Below are 22,664 nucleotides of genomic sequence, written 5' to 3'. Positions count from 1 at the left end.
ATTAACCATGAACACAGTGGTTTATATGGGACCAGAGTTTTAATGCGGTGTCATCAGATAAGACGTATTAACTCGTAGGCGCCCCAGGGATCCGTCACATATCAGCTTTAAAGCTAAGTGGTGCATTTTAATTGGATTTATGAAAGAACACTGCTGCCAATAAAAAAAAATATAGCTCACAAGCGGTTAAAACTTAATTTGAGTTTGTTATACAAGTAGGACACTATTTTGACTACTTTATTTATCTTAATGTAAGAAACTGAGATTTAAAATGTAAATGTCAGCAGAGTCTTGCTATGATCATGTGTGTGTTTAAGTGATAAATCCTATGACCACATGAGCCTAACCATCATGTCATGAAGTTACATCTGGGAAATTTCAGCATGACTAAAGGAAGGCACTGTGTCAGTGAGGGCATTAGAATCAAGTAGAATAACAGTCGACTACCTACGATGGCTGGGCTTGTGTTTTTAGAATGATTATAAACACATTTTATATTATTTCATGCACTTTTGTTGAGTGAACTTGACGATTTTGTAAAGCTTTGTAGGTGTTACTTTTGACGTCTATCTGTGGAATAAAGACCTGTTATAGTCTTTTCCTTTGTGTCGATACCTTTACGGTTAAGAGTGTCGATTCTTATTTGTACATTAGTCTGTCCTGAAAGCCTTAAAGCAAACAAAAAGGGTTTGTCTGCTTGGAAGCATGAACGCCATCAGTAGGCAGCATCATTCTGATCTACAAGGACATGACAGGGTTTTATTATTTGTTCTGTGTGGGGCTGAAAAAAGAACATAAATAAAATCTGGATTTTGGTACAAATCTGGCGCTAAGAGTCATTCCTTTATTAGAGACACTGAGACACAGCTGGGTTTAAGGGCAATGGAGATGGACCCAGATTGGTTGGATTCGTGTTAATGCACACCTAATAATAACTCAGAGGATGAAAACAAGCAATCGGTGTCCGAAACCTATTTTATCGGTTTAGGTGCGTCTTGCCTGACCCCGTCGGACCCTCAGGCTTCACCTGTTTTTGTTAAATAGAAAGTAATTCATACAACCAAAATATTAATTTTTGATGGATGAGAAATGAACTGTACGTTCTTCCCTGGTGTTTGATGCATCATAAGACTTCAGATTCAACAACCAACGCTGTGATGATAGTAAAGACAGTTTCACATGTGATGACATTATCCTCAACCTCCAGGGCTCTGCCTTGTTTATTAAAGAAAAGTTTTTTTTCAACTTAAATTGACTTTCTTTCAAAGTAAAAGCATGTGTGAGAATCGACAATCAAACTGCCCATCCAACGTTCAGGACATGTTTTCTTTATAGAACACAATATGCCACCAAAATTACATGGTAACTTTAAACTTCCATGTTTAATTGAACATGTGACTGTGACAACTTGTGCTGCCTCCACTCTGTCCTAAAAAGTTTTCATGATCTGTAACAAAGAATTACAGAACGGCGGTCACACTGCAAAAGGAACAAGCTTTGGCAAAATGTATTACAATTTGACTGGAACATAATTACAACTCAGACTCTTTAAAATAACATCTTCATTCAAGTTCAACTAAAAGAATGATTCTGCCCAGCAGTCAGCTTCCATGTCCTGTTTTCCCATCTGTCTGTGTTTGACGGTAATTCGCTGGCGACTTGTTCATACTCCTGCTGCAGAATCACAGCAACATGGTGAACACAGACGCTCCCCAGAAAAGACGTAAGGCAAAACACAAAGCAGCACAGTGACATCACTTCTGTCCTCTGTGATGTCATAGCAAAGACACACAAGCTTTAGTGTGTGGCTGATGAGAACTCAAATAATAATAAAACAAAAATTAAAATAAATGTAAAATTGTTGAATAGGAAGCGTGCTGGCGTTTTAGACCTTTTAGATTAATTAGAAAAGAGTAAGAAATTCTTTAAAAAGAACTCGATCCTCATCCTGTCTCCCAGTTTCAGTGGAACTCCACAAACTCCTCCAGGGTTTTTGGGATCTGGTTGCGGTACGTGATCTGGTGCTGCCGGACAGCGCGAGCCGCCAGGCACTTTAGGCTCATCTTCATCTGCGTCTTCAGTAGGATCTCTGACACGCCGGTGGTGCTCTTGTCCAGCGGCGTCTTTTTCTGCTTATTGGTCATGTCTGTGTGGGCGCCGGCCTCCACCAGGTTGATGATGATGGCATGCAGCGTCAGGAAGTCGCTGATTGGCCGATTGTACTGGACAATGACGTGCAGCGGGGTGTTTCCCTCATGGTCGACGGCGTTGACCTGTGCGCCGCAGTCCAGCAGCAGTTTGGTGACCTGTGCGCTTGGGAAGCTGCAGACGTCATTGGTGTGAAAGTCGTCCACCGGCGTACTGGAACTGATGGCGAGGTGGAGCAGGGTGGAGCCCTCGCGCGACCGGGGATCCAGCTGGATCAGGTTGTAGATGTGCTTGTTGATGCGGGCGCGTTCCCCGTCGCTACAGGTGGTCTTGGTGGAGATGCAGGTGAGGTACAGAAAGGTGAAAATGTTCGACTCGTAGTTGTCCATGGCCTGAGGCAGCTCAGACTCCTCCGCCGTGTCAACTCGGGCGATGCTTCGCTGGATCTCCAGGACACTGCAGCTCAGTACCTGCTCGACCGCTGATGCCAGCACCTGCTCCTTCAGGTGGACCATCTGAGAGAACACCTGAGCAAAACGCAGCAAATCCTTGTGCGTGTTCCGGTTGCCCTTCTGCCGCAATCGGAGTGCATGAAGCCAAAGTTTAATGCACTGGTCAAACTCCATGTTATCAGCGTAGACGGCGCCGCGATAGATGATGGGGTGAGACACATCGATGTTGTCTGAACCCAGGATCCTCTCACGGATCATCAGTCCCTCCATGTGCAAAGCATCCCGGTCCACACCGATGGCCTCCAGCTCCTTAAGTGTCCGGCATTCACAGCGGCCCCCGTATGCTTCGATGGGCGGCAGCAGCTCTTTGGTGATAATGTGTTCTGGGTCGTGGTGGCGTTCCATCATGGCCATGTGCAGGTAGTGGTACGTCCTCTGGATGTCGTAGTTTTCGCGGTCGTTGGCAAATGAGGCGCCCAGCAGCTCCAGGGCCTCGATGCGGCTGTGGGGGTCACAGTCAGCGTGGGCCAACAGCAGCTCCACCACATCTGCTTTGCAGCTCTCCGCAGCCACCTTCAGCGGTGTCATCCCGTGTCCGTTCACCACCATCGTTGCCTGCCCGTGAACCAACTCTTTCACGATCTCCAGATGGCCCGCCTCCGCTGCAAAGTGCAGCGCGGTGGCGCCGCAGTGGGCCTTGGAGTTGGCGTCCGCCCCGTGTTCCAGTAAGAACTTCACAACATCTGTGTGGCCTTTGTAGGCGGCGATCATCAGGCAGGTGTTATTATACTTGTTGGTGATGCTGATGTCAGCGTTGTGTTCCACCAGGTAACGGACGATGTCCAGTCGCCCGTCGAAACATGCGGCACGGAGGGGAGTGGAGTTGGTGATGGTGGTGTGGTTGACGTTGGCGTGATGACACACCAGCAAGCGCACCACCTCAAAGTGTCCAGCGCCAGCTGCACACCACAGCGCTGTGGCTCCATCAATGACGTACCTGCAGACAGATCAGACAGAGTCAGCAAAAACCAAGCAGGGATCTCCAGAGTCAATCATTGGTTGACTCTGGAGGTCTGGAGTTTTGAGCCAGATTAAACATTCATAGATCCCAACCCCCTCCAGATAAAAGTAACGCAAACCTTTATCTGGATCCTCACTACAGTTTAATGGGGTCTATTCTGTCCAGTCACCTGTCATACCAGGAAGTTAACTGGAAACGTTCTCATCTTGGGGTGCATCAGGTAAATGGAGACACGTTTTTGGGTCACTGAAATTTATTGTGGGTGAGAAAATTCCCTGACGCAGCCACACGTTCAGAAAAACAACTTGAAGAAGGAGGAAGTCTTTATGACGGGTTGTTGATGAGGGGCTACAGAGATTCGATTTAAAATTTGAAGCAAAACGTGTGTTGTGACGTCACTCGGTAGGCGGGGCCGGCAGGACGAACCAGCTCAAGACTTTCAGAGGAACAGGAGGTTTCTGGGGTGGGGCACAGTCACAATTCAAGGTTGATTGTTTTCAAAACAGATTCAAATGTTAATATAAATGCCTGAAATAATTAGTGATCCTAGTCATAAAAGTCTAAAAGTCACGTCACCCTTTAAACCGACTTTATTTGGCCATCTTTGTTGCGTCATCTACGTCTGAATGTTGTGCTTAAAGGACTCAAACGAACCACTGAAATTATATTTCATCAACTACGTATTTCAGACGAGTTTCTCCATTATTTAAGGGAGCTTAAGCAAGCAGTTTGTAGTTCTTACCCGTCGAACCGAACCGTGCCGGTTTGTTCGGTGTCCACCCGGTAGTGGTCCAGGAGCAGCCGGACCACTTTGTCGTGCCCGTTCCGGGCTGCGATGATCAGAGGAGTGGACTTCTGGCCGCTGAGCTGAGTCACGTAGCTCAGCAGGTACCGGGTCTCCGACTCCGAGTGGTTGAGCAGCAGCGCGGCCAGGGTCAGGACTCGACCCTCGCTGGCTGCCTTGTACACATACCCGGCGAGAGACTCCATCTGAGCCCGGCAGGTAGCCAGCATCTCCGCTTTCTTTGGAACTGGCGCCTGCAACGTCCAATCCTCCAAAGCAAGCCGCCTCCCATTAAAATGTCCAAACTGGCCCCAGTGTAAACATGAAAACCGTAGACTCTCCGTTATGACCACCGGAGAAACGGAGTCCCGTGAATGTCGTGAGACGTTCCAGCCCAGCAGTCCGATACTGGGCGCAGATTCTGGGTTTGTGTGTCCTGGTACGAGAGAGAGCTAGCCGGTTAGCAACGAGCTAAAGTTAAAGCGACGCTTTCAGCTTCGAATGAGATTAAACTTCATCTCTTTTATTGTTTTAATCGAGTTAACTAACCCTTTGGTGATGTTTTGTGTCCACGACTTGAAAACAAATAACCCAAATCTCACACGGACAAACACTTTCACCCCTAACCTTCTCGTAATTCACCGGAAGCTGTGGTTCGATGGGAAAACACGTCCGACCGGAAATCTGTCCCTGAGATGTCAGTTCCTAGTCTTACCGGTTTCTCTACAAATCTTAGTGATGAATCGAATCAGGATTTGGACTTGGATTTTCTGCATTGTGAGATCGGGTAGCTTTCGTCTTTCTGGATTCTAACTTAAGAAGAAGAAGAAAAACATGAAACAAAATGGCTAAACCTCCTCCTCAAACCCTGCCCGGTTTTGCACTACAAGCACAACAATCGCTCTACCCTCAGAATGGTTTACACAGGTTATGCAAATATAGGTCATAGCTTCAATTTTGGAAAACATTGTCCAGGTCATGCTAGGTCAAAGGGCATGTCAAATGTTCCTATTGCATGACTCCTTAACCAGTTTTTTCCATCTGTAGCCTGCATGGAGCTGCTGTTTTTACCAAACCCACATGGATATCATGCTTTTTTTTCTTCTTCAGTTAGCCCTAGAAGTAAAAACAACATTAATATCCCAGATCTTGGTGGGTTTTGCTGATTGATCTGTGTTACTGATTGATGCAGACTGGTCAATTATACCTCCAATCAGATACAGCTACATACACCAGACGCTGATTGGCTGATCAAACCTCCAACCAGAATACCAAAATGCTGGGCTATTCCTCAGTGTCTTGCTCATTATCAGGTTGATTGAAAACAGTTCCACCAGAGATTCATCCTGAATTTCTGAACTAATTCTGAAGCTGCTGGTACTACATGTTCAGTAGTAACAGTGGTTATTACATGCTGAGTGAAGTATTGGTTCCAAAGTGTCCCTAGATCCAAGTTCTGCACCCAGGAACTAAACAAGACCTTTTGCTCTGTTCTGTAAAAAAAAAAAGTTAAACACCAGTCATGTATACGATGCAAAAAATGCATACAGTACTTGCCATAAAGGATGGATATCTGTCCTGAAATCAGGCCCATATCATCCACTAGAAGCCCAGAGGAATGATAAGCTTCTTTATTTGAAACCAGATTGACTCTTACAAAGCATAGGGAGTGGATTGATATGGATTACAGGATTATGTGATGGCAGATTAACCTGCAGTGAACAGACTGTGATTTGATCATGTATTGCAGCTTTGTTTCCGTCTGCTGAAGAGGAGCGACTACATTTAGTGAAGGGGATGAAAATGAAGATGAAGTCCGTCCACAGGAGACAGGCTTCGGCTCTTCAAGCAGCAGCTTTCAAGAGCAGGTTGGTAAAAATCTTTTGGTCTCAAAAGTTCAAAGAAAAATATGTTCACTTTTTTTTCTTTATTTAATGATAATGTGCTGATCGGCTGGAGTTTAGGAGTTCAGAAGGATGTTATATTCAGTGAACCTCATTTGGAGCTGTATCCATTTTAACATCTGAATCTTCTGAGCTCTCCCTTACTGTAAAAGCATCTGGGTGTGTCTGCCTGATGATTCATTCAGTCACATTCAGCTGTTCGCATGAATCCGTCTGTTTCTGCCTCCTGCAGCTTCTCTCCTGCTTCTGAACAGACTGGCTTAGTTCTACCTCGATTTCATCTGGACCTCTGGCTCTGCTTCACCATCCAGAACTGGTTCCTGGATATAGGCCGACTTATCGTCATGGTAACAGAATGAAAACTGGCGTTTTTAATGCTGCTGACAAAATTTATTAACGAATCAAAGTTTAAGGACATAAGACACTGTCATCTATAGGTAGAAAGTTGCTCTGTACCTTGAGATGCTGTGAGTGTTTTTCATGTTAACTTGTTAGTTTCTGACGTGTTTGAATCTTCAGTGCTAACGCTAATGCTAAACATCCACTGCATTTGGGTGAAAATTGGAAGCATTTTGTGATTGATGCATCTCTGATTATCAAGTATTACCATCATGGAAACCTTTAGTGATTGTTGTGCAGCTCAGCCTCCCTGCAGACATGTGGCCCTTAAACCAGGCCGGGGCTCCAGAGTTCCTTCACATCCTGTACAACATGAGCTCACCGCTGCTGCTGCTCCAGGTAAGTCAAACACAACCGGCCGGCTCAGAGACACCGTCATGTCACACTCAGTCATGTGTCGCTGTAGATGCTTGAGCGCAGCGGCAGGTTGTTGCCCCGGCCAGCCGTCCATCTCAGTATTATCGCTGTAACCATGGGAACCAGCTTCCACCTGGTGGCTGACTCAGTCATACAACAGCTGGTGCTGATTGGCTACCAGCTGCACCTGTCCATCAGAGAGAATCCAGTCATGAAGAAGCTTGAACCACCTTCACTGGTGGGTGTAGCACACGTTTTTAAAATGTTTTTTGTTTGTTTGTTTATTTGTTTTTTGGTGAAACTAGGAGGAGCTCACCTTTGGACACACCCAGTAACTCGTTTGGATGACCAGGAATGACTTAGCATTGCTCTGAATGAACTGTCGCTCACTGAGATCATCAGTGAATCAATGAGTTTGATGATGGACTAATATTGATGAATGTCCATCTGATTTGCAGGTAGATGCCTTTGAGCTTCTGTTTTACTATGAGGACACTATGGGTCATGTGATGTGGTGAGAGGTCTATCTATCTATCTATCTATCTATCTATCTATCTATCTATCTATCTATCTATCTATCTATCTATCTATCTATCTATCTATCTATCTATCTATCTATCTATCTATCTATCTATCTATCTATCTATCTATCATCATCTAATGATCTGTGTTTATTCCTTTACAGGTACGCGCCTCTCTTCCTCATCCTCTTCATCTTCTTCAGCAGTTGCTTCAAGAAACACAAGGAGGCGATGCCACTAGCAGCGTGGGGACTGCTTTTCCCCAATATCGTCTACTACTGGTCAGACTGGTTCATGTCCTACATCAGTCAACAATATTTGCTCTTAAAACATCAGCCAGTAAACGTCCTTCTCCATCTCCTCCTCCTCATCATTTAGTCTTTGGGGCATCATCAGTTTAGGGTGTGTCTTCAATTTAAAACAATAGGGGTTGGATTTTGTACTTTTTGTCCTGTTAGTACTCTTAAAACTGTTTCACCAGGTGAACCTGGACTATTCTACTGTATGAACCTGGACGGTCATTAACATTAGATAATCGATAAAATGAAGTTGCTGTGAATTGTGGGTAAAGATGTTCTTCTGGTTTCTGTTGGGGGATCATTGCAGATGATGTCATCACTATTTTACTCATTCATCACCTGCGTCCCATCAGCTGCTCATTAGAATGATATTTTTCTGATGGATCTGCGGACTGTGATTGGCTGCATCACCACACCTGTGACATATGGGGATGAAGAGCAGCCATTCTCCTCTTCCTCCACCTCCATTTACGCCACACACCCTAATGAATCAGACCAAGAGCCACAGAAAATGAAATAGGATATATCCAATGTTGAAAAGCTTTACATTACCACATTTTTGTACACTGAATCATGATTGATTATCATCGGTCCTGATTGATAGAATGATGATTTCTGACTGTCTCTGAACTGAAACTCTAACTATATGGACTATCTGATCTGGCGGCACCTGAGGCTGTGTGTTAGTAATAATTGATCAGGTAGTTCTCAGGTGTTTCTAACGTCCTTAGTTAATGAGGATTGCCCTAAAGAACTGACACAGGGTTGGAGGAGTTTTGTTCTTAAAATATTGTCACCACTAACACTTAACTTAGACAGAAACATGTCAGACTTTAGTCCTCAGTCGTTCAACCTGCTTGTCAAAGGAGATGATTGTTGATTCCCAGAAGTGTTGATTGATTCATCTGATGAAACCTGATTTAATGATCGGTGTAAATCAGCTAAAATCAAACCTGTGACCCTTATCATTTCACCAGGTACCTCATCACTGAGGGGCAGACCTTCATCCTCTTCATCTTCACCTTCTTCACAATGACTGCCACAGTGATTCACCAGAGGAGGCGGGGCTTATTTCCAGATTGCAACGGCCTTTTCATGCTCTTTAGGTATGAAACCAATAAATTTAACCTCAGACACTGGACATATTTATGATTAAATCTGCCGTCAGGGTAGAGATGGGTTTACACAATAGGACTTTAGAAATGTTCCACTTCCAGATTCAAATGGTTTTAAAAAACTGGGTCAAAATTAGCTAAAATCCCACAGTGTATACAGAAGTTAAAGTCATCCTTGAAATACGTTTCCCAGAAATCCCCGAGGTGCCAGAATAGATCTGGTGAAAGCCGGTTAATCTCCTTAAAGTCTGAAGTCTCCAACGTTCAAAAGAGGTTGTTGGGCAGAAACTAAAGCTTGTGTGACTCTGAACCTTCTTCTGACAGTTTCTCTGCAGCTCTGGTCCTGGTGGCGGTCTGGGTGGCCTGTCTGTGGAACGATGGGGTCCTGAGGAGGAAGCATCCTGGCCTGATTTACATCCCACAGCCTCGTGCTGTGTACACACTCTACCTCCGGCAAAACTACACATAACACAACCCTTCCAGTTCTCTAAGGACTAAAGGAGAAATATGAAGTTTGAAATCTGTTCTGATGACAAAACTCCATTCGGTGTGACGTCAGCTTCAGATGGACGGACCAGGAAGAACCTATCTGGTTTCTTGGGGGAACCTCAAGGATAAATAAAGGAGAAATTTTGAAAAATGAATCTCATATGGATCTGAATGTCTTTGTTCCTCTTTCTATCAATATTCCTTCACTTGTTTCTTCTTCCTGTCTTTCCTGTTTCTCCTCAAGTTCACTGAACAGCTCAGACTCACATGATGATGATGGAGACAATCCAATCCATTTATAACCTAACTCAGAGTCAAAAAATAAAATATTCTTTTCAGTCTACTCACCTTGTCTCAAAACCTGGAGCGTGTTACCCACAATGCAGTGCAACATTGCTAGCTCATGTATGCAGTACTCACTGAGGAGGTGTCTGTGGTTCAGCCTGTCCCAGTGGATCCTCCATCCTCTTCCATTACGGTCCTCAGCTTACGGTGGTCTGGATCAGTTTCCTGAGTGCAGTAACAGAGATCACACACACACGCACACACACACACTCAAACACACAGCAGCAGCAATGGTGAGATCATTATTGGAGATTCACATCAAGAGAGCAATTTCATTCTGTTCCCTCATGCAGTTTTCTTCTATTATTGCAGGTGACGTCGCTGACCCAGGATCAGATTAATGGTAAGAGCAGTGAGTGTTGGTGATGTTGAAGGAATCAGGAACCTGGCTGCAGTAATTGATTATTTTAATCATCAAGGTACCCAAAGAACTGGAGGAACTGTTTCCGCACTAGAATGAAAGCCTCTGAACTCGTTGGTGATTCATTGTTTGATCCCACTGACCTCGACTGGCTGCTTTGAACACAGCAGCAATGTCTTACCCTTAGGTTATTTTGGTGTTACCATAGAAACCGTGTGTGTGTGTGTGTGTGTGTGTGTGTGTGTGTGTGTGTGTGTGTGTGTGTGTGTGTGTGTGTGCGTGCGTGTGTGTGTGTGTGTGTGTAGAATATGATTCACTAGAATCTTTTTGCCCTGTCCTACAAATCAAACATCTGTGTCCTCAGTTCTTTACACATTGTGTGTAGAAAGAGAATGTCCTTCGTGCCTCCTCAGAATCACAATGTTGGTCTCTGTGTGTGATTTTTGTATTGCAGAGTTTAAGGAGTGCTTCTCTCTGCATGACAGACAACGTAAAGGTAAGATGGAAGCCCGGGAGCTGATCACAGTAATGCGATGCCTCGGCGCAAACCCCACGCCCTCTGAGGTCCAACGACACCTGCTGAGCCACAACATAGGTACGAGAACCCGGCCTCGGATTCAGTTAGGAAACTTTTCTTCTCTCTGTTGTTATTAAAGTAGAGCATCAGTCACAAAAATGATGTTGTAACACTCAAGGGCAGAACAATAAAAGAAGAAATAGCGCCACCACCTGTCTGTTAGGGTGTTGATGTCACTACCACATGTACCTGTGGGAATCTGCGGACCCTCCTCTTCCTCATCCTGACTCTCACCACATCATGTGATCCAGCAGAGGAGATCTTGCTCCTCCCTCTAACATATGGAAGAAGTAGATATCTGCAACATTTCAGACATTTACTCTTCATTATCTACTAATTTTTTCTGATAGACACATATTTAGACGTTGTCTGCGTTTATGTCTCATTGGTCAGATGTTTCAATGCTCTAAATGTGAAATCGCTCCTAGATAAACGATGACAGAGGTTTGTTTTTTTGGCCCTTCTCCACTGCTGTATTGTGCTGTTCATGTATCACATGACATCCCATAACCTGACTGCAGCAGAGAGCATCTTCATATCAAAGGTGCTCTGGGGTCCCATCAGTGTCATGCTGTCATTAGGAGTCTGAAGAAAGATATGATGCAAATAGGATGCAACATCGGTGTTTGGAATTCAGACCGTGATGTCAGAAGAGGGGCGGGGTGACGCTGTCTGAGAGCGTTAGGGAACCTTTTATGCGTGACCAGAACCTGTGAGTGGATGCTGCAGCAGTGTCGACAGGCAGAGACAGGCCTTCGAATCAGGAGGCCGTGATGATGAGGATGGAGGAGAGCTGTGTGCCTTAGGTGGAGGCGTCTAACTGACGTAGCTCATGGGTGAAGCTCGGAGTGTTTCCTGCTATCAGAAGGTCTTGTTCCTCTTCCTGGATCACCAGATTCAGATAATTTCCAGAGTTTGTGACTCTTTAAGGAACTTTCTGCAGTTTCAGGTCATTTTAGCTGAAGTGGTGAAGGGCTTGCATTGAAAACAACAGGAAATCTGTTATGGTCTGAACACGGAAAAAAAGTTAATGAAGTTATTCTTTGACAGCCACAGTAATGAGATTGGTTTTCATTATGTCTTCAACAGATAAGAGTGTATGCATAAAGATATTTGTGTTATCTTTGTGTGGCTCTTTAAGTCCGCAGACTATGTGCTGACTATAATTAACAGCTCCGTTTGTTCAGTCTGTTTAAACTGGCAGCTGATAATAAACAGTTTCACTGCTTCAGTGTTCGACCTGTTTATTTTATCTTATTACTTTTTCCCCTCCAGCTTTTCTCAGAACTCTTTCCTTCAGCACAGATAGATAAGGCTATCTTAATTCACTAAGAGCAGATGTCTTCCTGCAGCCTGGGATGGTGAGCTGGACTTCTCCACCCTCCTCAGCATCATGCACCGGCAGCTCCAGCAGGAGGCGCCGCTGGAGGAGATCCTGGAGGCCCTGAGGATGGCTGATAAGGAGCAGAAAGGTTTCATCTTGGCCTCAGAACTCAGAGCTAAACTCACAGGACTGGGAGAGAAACTGACCGATGCAGAAGGTGAGAATATAAATTCTCGTCACACATCACAAACTTTGATCATTAATCTTTTTTAACATTTAATCATTGCTCTATTGATCTGCTGTTTTTCTCCTTCCCAAAGTAAATCCTGTAATGGAAACAAAAAGGGATTCTCTGTTAAACAGGATGTAAGAAATATAACGGTCACAGTCATGAGATTTCATCCAGATTTCATCAACGACTCACCAACTACTTCCTCTGACTGCCAATGAGCAAAGTCATGTTCAGATAAGGAGGAGGAAGAGGAAGAGGAAGAGAGCTGCTGCTCATCCCTGTAGTTGTAATTGATCTGGTGTTGCAACCAATCACAATCTGCAGATCAATAAGAAATATCATAGTTCTGATTAACAGCTGATTAGATGGAAGTGATGAAATGATCATTATTAATCAAATATGAGGAAAATATTTATGACATCACCTGCAAACACCTAGCTCACCAGCAGAGAACAGAAGCGGGTTCCCACTGTCTGTGACATTTACCCACAATGCACAGCAACATAACACCATTAAGGATTTTCATCTCAGACATGGCGACAGGATCTGATTTTAATAAATTTTCTGTGTTCTTCTACTCATCCAAAAGGTCTCACACACTGTCCAGGTTCACACAGTGAAACAGTCCAGGTTCACACATTAAAATTCATATAATTCAAATGTATCTGATATTTTAATTACATCTAATCCTTAAAGTACATTGGATCTACATCTACACCTAAACTACCTCAGATCCTATGTCTGATTCTTTGTTCCTCTGTTTCAGTGGATGAGCTCCTGAGGGAGGCGGGCATTGGAGCAGATGGGCGGGTCCACTGCAGACAGTTTGCTGAAGCGGTGACCTGTCCATCAAAGCGCTGACGTCAAAACGTGTCTGATGGTCCTCAATATTCTTGTTATGTTTAATAGTATTTGTGCATCATGTCTGGGGTCTTCAACAAAGACGTGTTGATGACGTCAATACCTGTCTGTTCCATGGTTACATGACAATATCTCATGTTTGTTTGTTTTTTAAAGTCTATATCAAAAATAAACAAGATGTTTCATTAATTCTACGAAGATGTTTTATCAAAAAATAATCACGCTCCTATTTGTTTTGAGATATTTAGTCCCTCAAAATAATCTTAGTCAGAGTTTATAACATTACTTTTCCTGGTTGTCACTAAATTGAAACCGTAAATCATTTCTATTTAATCCTATCGATCAATAATTATGAGGTGTTTCTTTATCAAGAATGACAGAACCATTTGATGAGAGATCTGATCACCATCAATTAATTATTGTTGGCTTGATTGGATTGATGTTTGATTATTAGTATCAGGTCCTGGTCAGAGAATTGGCTGAACTGCTTTGCTTGAATAAACACCTGATCAGGTCCGTTTACCTTCTACTACCCATGATTCCATCATCTGAGAAAAAAAACATCTGAATGACAGGTGCTGTTTTTCTGTTTTAACATGTTGAGGAAATGAACCAGTTTTTACTTGGATGAGGTTTAGATCAGATTAAACTTTATTGTCATTTCACAGCACACATACACTATATGAAGAGATGTTATGCATCTAACCAGAGGGCAATAAACAAAAAAACAAAATCGAGCATCACCTAGCATCTCTAGGACCTCCTCCCTGCAGGTTGACTCTTCTTTGGTTTTTGTGTGACCCACTCTTGTTGCATCATTTGCAAATTTGATGATTGGGTTGGATCTGGGTGTGTACAGTTGTCGGTAAAGAAGGAGTAAAGAAGAAGACCGAGCACGTAGCCTTGTGGGATGCCGGTCCTCAGGATGAGGGTGGAGTAGATCAAATTGTCAAACCTGAATTGGGGTCCTTTAGTAAGGAGGTCCAGCATCCAGTTGCAGACGGGGGGGGGGGGGTGTTGCCTAGGGTCTTGGATTGCACAAGGTCAAGAGAAGAAAACTGAGTCCACGCACACTTTCGATGCTAATGTCTCACCATTTAAATACTGAAAAACGTGTCATGATGTCTTTGTACTGGAAGATAAATAACCATATTTGTGGTCTGACTAGGAAATCCTCTCATCGTTGTTATTTTTTTGGAATTTGAAAGTTAAACTCAGAATTCTATTCTGTGGATTTAATACGGAGCTGCTTTCAAGGTCAGGAGCTGAGCCGTCACCTGATCACTGAGAACCAATCAGAAGCTTCAACAACACAAACCCAATGAAGCCGGAGAACTGAGGTATGTGGTGCCGAAAGGCTGCAGAATCAAGGCTGATGACAGCAGGTGAGTCACCCCGACAACCAGGAGCCCATCAGACACACATCACAGCTTTAATCTCCCCCCGGCTGATGAAACTCATCTCAGAGAGAAAAACATGTTTGTTAGTCAAAGACCGTCCAAAGGTATCCTTCATTGGGAAACATTTGTAAGTAAATGTATTTTTAAAGCTGTACATTGATCCTTCAGAAAGGTCTCATGGTTGATTAATATTAATAAATGTGTGGAAAGTTTTTCATATAAGTAAATTAAATCTGTACCTTAACTATTAAAAGAATTTAAACTGAATAAGTTCTGTTAGGAACGTGGAGGAAGATTGGATGATTTACCAGGATCAGAACCAGGACCACTTCAGTCAGAATCACACCTAATGAGGCCGGTGGAAGTTTCAATTTTTTATAAAAATAAATATATATTATACTTTTAATTAATAATGAAATATTAATAATCAATTGCTGTTCGTTCACGCACTGCTTGGACCCATCACGACGGACCGGAACCTACTGATTGGGTTCACTGTGGGGTGTAGTGAACATTTTGTCCTCTAGAGGTCGCTAGTCACTCTTGTATCTAGTTGCTCGACTCTTCCTCAGGTCGAATATTAAGGAATTAAAATGTGAAAAAAAAAAATTAATACGGGCAAAAGTTCCTTTGTTGACAGAACGTGTAAACAAAAGCAAACATGACAGAACTAAATGGGCTGTAAAGCTCCTGTTCAGACTGACCTCATTAAATTCATTGTGTGTGTGTGTGTGTGTGTGTGTGTGTGTGTGTGTGTGTGTGTGTGTGTGTGTGTGTGTGTGTGTGTGTGTGTGTGTGTGTGTGTGTGTGTGTGTGTTCTCAGTTTAAGGAGGAACAAAGTCCAACTGACGTTTGCAGGCTGTTTGTGAAGCACATTCAATCCTTCCTTCTGATTTGACAGAAGATCAAATCCAAATACTTATTCTTATGGTTTTTTTTCAGGTTTATATTAAATGACATCATATATTTTTAAAAATCAAACAAGCTACCAGTAGATTTGATTTTGTATAGATTATACTGTGTGAACTGTTGCAGATGTATAGCTGACGGATGAATGTGTGTTTTCTCTGAAGTTTTATCTTAAATTGACTTCCTGTCGTGTAAAAATGCTGCTTTTCAAACCGTTTTGGATCATTTCACACGATGTTCATTTAAACCAGAAGATCTTCTTCTTTTCCTTTTGGCTTTTCCGTTCAGGGGTTGCCACAGCAAATTATTTGCCTCCATCTAACCCTGTCTTCTGCATCCTCTTCTCTCACACCAACTACCTTCATGTCCTCTTTCACTACATCCATAAACCTCCTCCTTGGTCTTCCTCTAGGCCTCCTGCCTGGCAGTTCAAAACTCAGCATCCTTCTACCAATATATTCACTATCTCTCCTCTGGACATGTCCAAACCATCTCAGTCTAGCCTCTCTGACTTTATCTCCAAAACCTCTAACATGTGCTGTCCCTCTGATGTACTCATTCCTGATCCTATCCTTCCTGGTCACTCCCAGAGAGAACCTCAGCATCTTCATCTCTGCTACCTCCAGCTCTGTCTCCTGTCTTTTCCTCAGTGACACTGTCTCTAGACCAAACAACGTCGCTGGTCTCATCACAGTTTTGTACACCTTTCCTATCACACTACTGGCACCTGTCAATAGACTTCCATCCCTATCCTTAATCACCCTAATCTGCTGCATGTCCTTCCCATCTCTGTCCCGCCAACCTGTATAGATCAGTCTCTCCCTCCTTACTGTCCAACCTCGCATGCAAGTCATATTAAGCCCCTTGTTTGACCTTTGCTACTTCTACCTTCACCTTATGCTGCATCTCTCTGTATTCCTGTGTACTCTCCTCAGTCCTCTCAGTGTCCCACTTCTTCTTAGCTAACCTCTTTCTCTGTACAGTATACACTCCTGTACCTCCTCATTCCACCACCAAGTCTCCTTATCTACTTTCCTTCCAGATGACTGTCCTACCTGTTTGGCAGTATATCTGTAATAATTAAAAATAACACAAGATTTTTTAAATAAATACACATTTCTGTGAGAACAATGAAACATTTATTATTTACTTGTTACATGCATTTAAACTCATGTCATAAACTTTTCTTTATGTGAAATCATGGAAAGTATTACAAAACACTTTACAGAAAAACACATTTCTAATAAAACATGCTTGTATCTGAATCCTTCTCATTTTCTAACCCAACAAACATTTACTCATTTCAGTCCTTTAACAAGTTTTTTTATTTTTGGGTTTAAGATCTAAAACACATTTTTAAAAAAAACAGATTTACAGTAAAGATTTAAATTAACACTTTTATTTCCAACGCAAAAATAAGGCAAACAAAAGATTAACAGGTTTTGATTATTCTAAATCTAATAAAATCATAAAATTGTTATAAAATTACTGAAAATTACTGTCAAATGCGTAACAGTGAATTTTTGTAATTTTGTTACAGCTATAAACCCTGATTAGAACCTGGACTGTTTCACTGTATGAACCTGGACTGCATGTGTTGAAGATGTCATTAATATTGTCCTTATTAATCAACCATGAAAAATTTTATCACCTGAATCACATCAGCTGTCAATCAGAGTGATCATGTTTGTGATGGATCTGTGATTGGCTGCATCACTAGATCCTCCTCCTGCTCTTCCTCCTCTTCCTCCTGCTCCACATCACTTAAAAGTCGACCCTAATTTAAATGCATCTTTGCAAGCTTTGACAGATTTAGACAGCCAATCACGTTGAAGCTCAGCTGTGATGTAAACACATAAAGAACACATTTGGAAAAGGAACCTTTTAAACAAACTAACCATAAAATGTTTAAAGGATTCCTTTTAGGAATCCAAACAGGTTCCTTTGTAGCTAAAACACTTAAAGTAAACGTTTGTCTCTTCTCTGATAATCAGCATGGAAACACCTGACCCACAGACGACACCCCAGAAAGAAACTCATTTATCACTCGCCAAGGCTGCGTTGGCTCTACTTTAACTCGAGTTATTCCTGCAGGGACATTTCGCAGCCACAACACGTCAGTAACACCGGGCAGAGTGAACTGAAGCACATTCCTCCACAGACAAGATGAAACACTTATACTGAAGAGAAACAGAGTCAGCTACCCAAACACCAATACGCGCGGCGGGGTGGTTTTACGCACGAAGTCTTTACGCGCAGCTTCGCGCACGATTCCTATTCCTGTTTGAAGTTTCACACCTGGAGTATATGACCAGTTTTAATCATATAATTTGGGTGTTTTGTCCTTTCAGTCAATCTGCTCTGTTCCAAAAGTGTAACGAGCAAAACACCCAACAGAGAAACGTGACGAATCATGTTGGAACGCAGCCATCCCCACGCGTCGGGTGGACCGCCGGGTAGCTGGAGGTCTGTTTCACCTCCGGGTCGTACTGCTCCGTCAGAACTGACAGTCCGCAGTTCTCCGTCTCCACGTTGTTCAGCGGGATGACGACCTGAGAGTCTCCCGGTTCTACCCTCACGGTCCCGGAAAGGGTTCTCATCCGGGAGCTGTTCGTCCCGACAGGCGACGAAATCCTCCAGAACAGATCCTTCAGCTTCTTCCTGAACTCCCGGCGCATGAGGCAGTAGAGCACCGGGTTCAAGCAGCTGTTCGTGTGGGCCAGACACACCGTCACGGGGTGGACGTACGTGTGCACCATGTAGTACGTCTTATCCCAGTTGACCACGTTGAATTTCACCAGTACGCCCCAGAAGGTAATGGCGTGGTTGGGCATCCAGCAGATGAAGAAGGAGAGGACGACGATGGTGACCGAGCGGGTCACTCTGGACCTGCGCTTCACCTGGTTGTTGTTCATGCTGCGGAGGCGGACCAGGCGCAGCAGCAGCAGGTAGCACACGGTGACGATCAGCATGGGGAACACGAAGGCCACCAGGATCTTCTGGAGGTGGTACAGCGCCAGCCACAGCTGGCCGTCAGGGAACCCCAGCAAGCACAGCCGCTCCCCGGCCACGCTCTTCACCGTGGAGAACACCACGGAGGGCAGGGAGGCCACGGTGGCGGAGAGCCAGAGCCCGACGATCACCCAACGCACCGGGCACACCTGACGACGGGTCCGGTCTTTGAGCGCAGAGGCAATCGACAAGTACCGGGTGACGCTCATGGCGGTGAGGAAGAAGACGCTGGCGTACATGTTCATCACCGTCACCGACAGGATGATCTTACACATGGCGTTCCCGAAAGGCCAGCTGAAGTCCAGGGCTGTGTCCACCGCCCAGAAAGGCAGAGTCAGCACGAACTGGAAGTCCGTCACGGCCAGGTTGAGGATGAACAGGTTGATGGTGGAGCGCTTCCTGCAACCCCGGCGCACTTTCATCAAGAAGAACACCAGCAGGTTCCCGACCAGCCCGGCGGCGCACACCACCGAGTACACAATGGAGATGAGGATGCGCAACGCCGGGGATCCGTCTGCCGGCAGGTCGATGTCATCCAGGCTGCTGAAGCGGTCCGGCACGGCCGAGCGGTTCCAGGAGGACGTGTTGTTCCACTGCTGCGTCATTCTGTCCTGTAACAGACCCGACTGGAGCCCCACGGGACGTGTCACCGGGCGCGCCCTGGGAGAAAAGCAGCTTCCAAGAGCGCAGAAGTCATGTTTGGACGCTGACTTCTGTGCGCACTGGAACTCCACTCAGTGGTGAAGAGGACCGGTTCACTTGTCAGCCCGGTGCGCACGCCGTTCACTTTATGTTCTCGGGCGCGCTCCCGATTGTGGACAGGTGTGTCATCAGGAGAGGAACGACATGGGCTCCAAACGTCTGAGGGATGTCATCACCCAGCAGCGGCTAAAAGAACACCAGCAGAATTTAAATATTTACTGAAATTACAAATAAATTTGAATATTCGTGTGTGTGTGTGTGTGTGTGTGTGTGTGTGTGTGTGTGTGTGTGTGTGTGTGTTTGTGACATTTACAGGTCTTTTGAATGAGGTAGGAGGAGGAGATTCATTCGTGAGGAACTCATCAATCTTATCCTTCTTAGCTTCCTTCACTAAACTACTGTATGTCTCGCTGTTTGTCTACAGAACCGTGTTGGAATTATTTAATACTCCCCCTCCTCCTCTTTCTCCACTAATATTATTTCTACTACTACTAATAGATTTTCTCTGAGAAATCAACATCTCCCAAATGTCTCCCTGTTGTTGATCACAAGAGGAAAGCAATTCAGCACTAACACCATTTGTCTGACTCACTGTTCTCTCTGGGAACTGGAATAATTTGCAGCATTAAACCAGTTTAGAAATATCTACCTGGACTGAAATTAACATTACCTGTCTGGGAATAACAAAGGTGACAAATGACCTGTACACCCATGTATCATCAATGACAGCAGCGTGAATATCGTAGCACCCATTATTATGAACACATTATTATGGATTCATTATGGACTCCCTGTAAAATATCCATCTTGATGATCTGTTTATTTTTCTGTGTAGCCGTTCTGCTCACCTTCTCACCAGTAAATACATCTAATGACAATCTCCATTATAGATGTCAAATCTATTATCACATCTAATGTCAATCAATAATTAAATCTATAATCAGATCTAATGTCAGTGGATAATCAAATCTATAATCAGCATTGATATCACAAGCACATCTGTCTTGTATTGGAGTGATGGGAGTTGATTTGATCTTCTAACTTCATGGATAATGTCTGCAATGATTGGATGAAAATGACATCATCATCAGATGGAGCACACATCAAACTCTGAACCGATTCACTTCCTGTCTGTTAGCATCCTATGTTAGCATTGCTCATGATTGACAGGAACTCTAATTCTGAGAAGACAGCAGATCTTTGCTGCTGCCAGAAACTGGATTCATGAGAGTCGAAGGTTTTTCCTGATTGTTGACCATGTGATATTTTATAGACAGTCATTCAGTCATGGGCAGCATGTCAGTGGATGGAAAGCCTGTCAGGTATGGTGTCTTTTATCTGGGAGAACTGGTAGTACTGGGATTACAGGCTTAGTTCCCACCACTGCTCTAATCAGTATTCGCCTGTTGAGTTTGTTTTGTTCTATTTGGGTCAGATGGAAGATCACTGGGGGGTAAACATCTCTTTATAAGAGAGTCATAAAATTATAAAGTCATAAAACAGTAAAGCTGTAACTTGGAGTGAAGCAGCGATTGGATCACAGGTCAGTGAAACAGGAAACGAGAGGCGCTTCACCCGTTAGCTCATTAACCAACCGACCAGCTAGTCTCTGACAAAAACCCACTGATGATGATGATGATGTGATGGAGATGAAGAGGAGAAGGAAGAAGAAGGTAAATACAATTTAATGTCTATATTAATGTCTATCACTCACTCTGGATCAGTTTCCCAGCATCAGACTAATTGTTGTATGGAACCAAATCAAGTGAATATAAACCAGACTAACCAGAACAAGCCTGGCATATTTTGGTAAACAGACAAAGATCAAATTTTTGTTCAAACAGTCCTGATTAAGAGGTGAAACAACAGAAGATGTTTTCCTATTGTTAGCTTGAACCATCAGCAGGTCACAAATAACAACAATCACCTAGATTTACTATTATAATATAAATGTTATAATGAATAAAAATGTGAAACATGAGGTTATTGAATCTTGTTATCCAACAGAATAATGAATGTCCTCATCTTCATCCACAGGCTCTCTGGGGTTTTATTAAACGTATTAATCCTCAGTGGAAGCAGCTTCTCCCTGTCATCCGGTCGCTTTGGGGTTGAAGAAAACATATTTCGGTGATTCATCGACTTCATTGACATCACAGCGGCATTCATTCGGATCAGAACATCATAAAGGAACAGCTCAAGTCAACAAGGGTGGAGGCAGACAGGTGGATCAATGGTGAAATCCTTACAGTTGATAGAACTGCTTCTGCTTGGCTGCAGGCTGGAAAAGATCAACCTTCTTATTTCAGGTTTGAACATCATGGACTGATGATGGACTGCCTGGGGAGACTGGCAAGATACCAAACTGCAACTTCCTCCCTGAGCCCATAAGAGCTGCCCGCTGTTCCTCAGTAACACATCAAATGCCAAGAAGAGTTTCCCATCTGGGAGGTTTAATTACTTTTTTTTTTTTAATTGATGCTTCAATCTGTTGCTCCTGCTGACACCATGATTTAATTAAGCCTGACTTCATTACAAGACATTAAACTCAGTGTCAAACTCCATCTGACACAAACAAGTAACCAACAGTCCAAAAGAAATCCTGGAGGAGTTTGCATCAGTTCTGTAGCGCCGTGCACCTGTGAGCTACAACCATCTGTCAGGTACCACCGCTCATACATCACTACATCTGGTACGTAAAATATATCTGATACTATAAAACTACATGTAGTATTAAAACTACATCTGGTACTTGATGTATTTGTAGGTTCTCATTCATCTGGGTCGTGGTTATCCAAAGTTCACCAGAACTGAAGACCCCTCATGGATAAGAGGTGAAACGTCGTCAAGGAGTTTTCTTAAAGTCCAGTGGATTGATTTAGAACAAGTTTGGATAAATTTGGTACTGAAACTACACCTGATACTTAAACTACAACTGCTACATTAAATACAACTTTTTTTATTTATTTTAATTTTAATTTATAAACTCTTGTGATCCTCGAAGGGAAATTAGAACTGGTATTTAACATCTGATATTTAAACTACATATAATAGTTTAAATTAATATCTAACACCTGCAATAAGTAACTGGAGGTGGGTATGCCTTGAATGAGAGGTTTATCTACTTTGTTTCTGTGACAGAACATCTCTGCAGCTGCAGCCAGTCGTGTGTGATGCTGCAGCAGGAGTGGCCACAACCGTTAATGATCAGCGGATGTGACTGAAGGCTCCTACGCTCTCTCCATGACCGTCTGTTCTTACTGCATTATTAAACCTCCTCCTCTGCTCTGTCCTGACCTCACCTGCAGTGAGAGCCGTTAGATGCTGGTGCAGATCTGGATAAAGGGGAGCAACTGTGATCACAACTTCTCTTACAAGAACCCTGAAGGAGGTGTTAACTCTGGAGGGTGCCATCAGCTCTGGCGGATGTTGGAGGTCTCCTTGTTTATTTT

At 43.6% G+C, this 22,664-nt stretch overlaps 4 protein-coding genes across 5 annotated transcripts; 2 read left to right on the top strand and 2 right to left on the bottom strand.

Annotated features, from left to right (window-relative positions):
- Positions 1–958: 958 nt before the first annotated feature.
- Positions 959–5,039, bottom strand: fem1b (fem-1 homolog b). 2 transcript variants are annotated; one of them, XM_068312552.1, is made up of 3 exons: positions 4,955–5,039; positions 4,364–4,841; positions 959–3,597 (listed from the first exon to the last, which is right to left on the bottom strand). In XM_068312552.1, exons 2-3 carry the CDS (start codon positions 4,633–4,635, stop codon positions 1,962–1,964), a joined length of 1,908 nt encoding a protein of 635 aa, XP_068168653.1. In that variant the 5' UTR covers positions 4,636–4,841; positions 4,955–5,039; the 3' UTR covers positions 959–1,961. The 2 variants fall into 2 exon arrangements, with proteins under 2 accessions (XP_068168653.1, XP_068168652.1); XM_068312551.1 differs by having other exon boundaries at positions 4,364–5,037.
- Positions 5,040–6,175: 1,136 nt separating this feature from the next.
- Positions 6,176–9,579, top strand: cln6b (CLN6 transmembrane ER protein b). The gene is made up of 8 exons (XM_068312553.1): positions 6,176–6,273; positions 6,542–6,656; positions 6,949–7,047; positions 7,115–7,303; positions 7,524–7,579; positions 7,751–7,867; positions 8,863–8,991; positions 9,325–9,579. The coding sequence occupies exons 1-8, from the start codon at positions 6,203–6,205 to the stop codon at positions 9,467–9,469; spliced, it is 921 nt and encodes a 306-aa protein (XP_068168654.1). The 5' UTR covers positions 6,176–6,202; the 3' UTR covers positions 9,470–9,579.
- Positions 9,580–9,892: 313 nt separating this feature from the next.
- calml4b (calmodulin-like 4b) lies at positions 9,893–13,189 on the top strand. Its single transcript, XM_068312646.1, has 5 exons — positions 9,893–9,967; positions 10,147–10,177; positions 10,650–10,790; positions 12,125–12,313; positions 13,095–13,189. The coding sequence occupies exons 1-5, from the start codon at positions 9,893–9,895 to the stop codon at positions 13,187–13,189; spliced, it is 531 nt and encodes a 176-aa protein (XP_068168747.1).
- A 3,863-nt stretch (positions 13,190–17,052) lies between these two features.
- rxfp3.3b (relaxin family peptide receptor 3.3b) lies at positions 17,053–19,370 on the bottom strand. Its single transcript, XM_068313640.1, has one exon. It carries the CDS (start codon positions 19,113–19,115, stop codon positions 17,910–17,912), a length of 1,206 nt encoding a protein of 401 aa, XP_068169741.1. The 5' UTR covers positions 19,116–19,370; the 3' UTR covers positions 17,053–17,909.
- Positions 19,371–22,664: the final 3,294 nt, after the last annotated feature.

This window comes from Antennarius striatus, chromosome 4 (assembly GCF_040054535.1).
Source record: "Antennarius striatus isolate MH-2024 chromosome 4, ASM4005453v1, whole genome shotgun sequence".
NCBI lineage: Eukaryota > Metazoa > Chordata > Actinopteri > Lophiiformes > Antennariidae > Antennarius > Antennarius striatus.
The sequence above is the reverse complement of the archived record's forward strand: the minus strand, read 5'-3'. Positions and strand labels throughout refer to the sequence as shown.

Excerpts from the sequence above, each read along its gene's own strand:
- fem1b (XM_068312552.1), bottom strand. The coding sequence starts at position 4,635 with ATGCTGGCTACCTGCCGGGCTCAGATGGAGTCTCTCGCCGGGTATGTG. Across the intron at positions 3,598-4,363 it reads GGCACGGTTCGGTTCGACGG|GTACGTCATTGATGGAGCCA; the intron begins GTAAGAACTACA and ends ATCTGTCTGCAG.
- rxfp3.3b (XM_068313640.1), bottom strand. The coding sequence starts at position 19,115 with ATGACGCAGCAGTGGAACAACACGTCCTCCTGGAACCGCTCGGCCGTG.
- cln6b (XM_068312553.1), top strand. The coding sequence starts at position 6,203 with ATGAAAATGAAGATGAAGTCCGTCCACAGGAGACAGGCTTCGGCTCTT. Across the intron at positions 7,580-7,750 it reads ACTATGGGTCATGTGATGTG|GTACGCGCCTCTCTTCCTCA; the intron begins GTGAGAGGTCTA and ends ATTCCTTTACAG. Across the intron at positions 7,868-8,862 it reads CCCAATATCGTCTACTACTG|GTACCTCATCACTGAGGGGC; the intron begins GTCAGACTGGTT and ends TCATTTCACCAG.
- calml4b (XM_068312646.1), top strand. The coding sequence starts at position 9,893 with ATGTATGCAGTACTCACTGAGGAGGTGTCTGTGGTTCAGCCTGTCCCA. Across the intron at positions 9,968-10,146 it reads CTCCATCCTCTTCCATTACG|GTGACGTCGCTGACCCAGGA; the intron begins GTCCTCAGCTTA and ends CTATTATTGCAG. Across the intron at positions 12,314-13,094 it reads GAAACTGACCGATGCAGAAG|TGGATGAGCTCCTGAGGGAG; the intron begins GTGAGAATATAA and ends CCTCTGTTTCAG.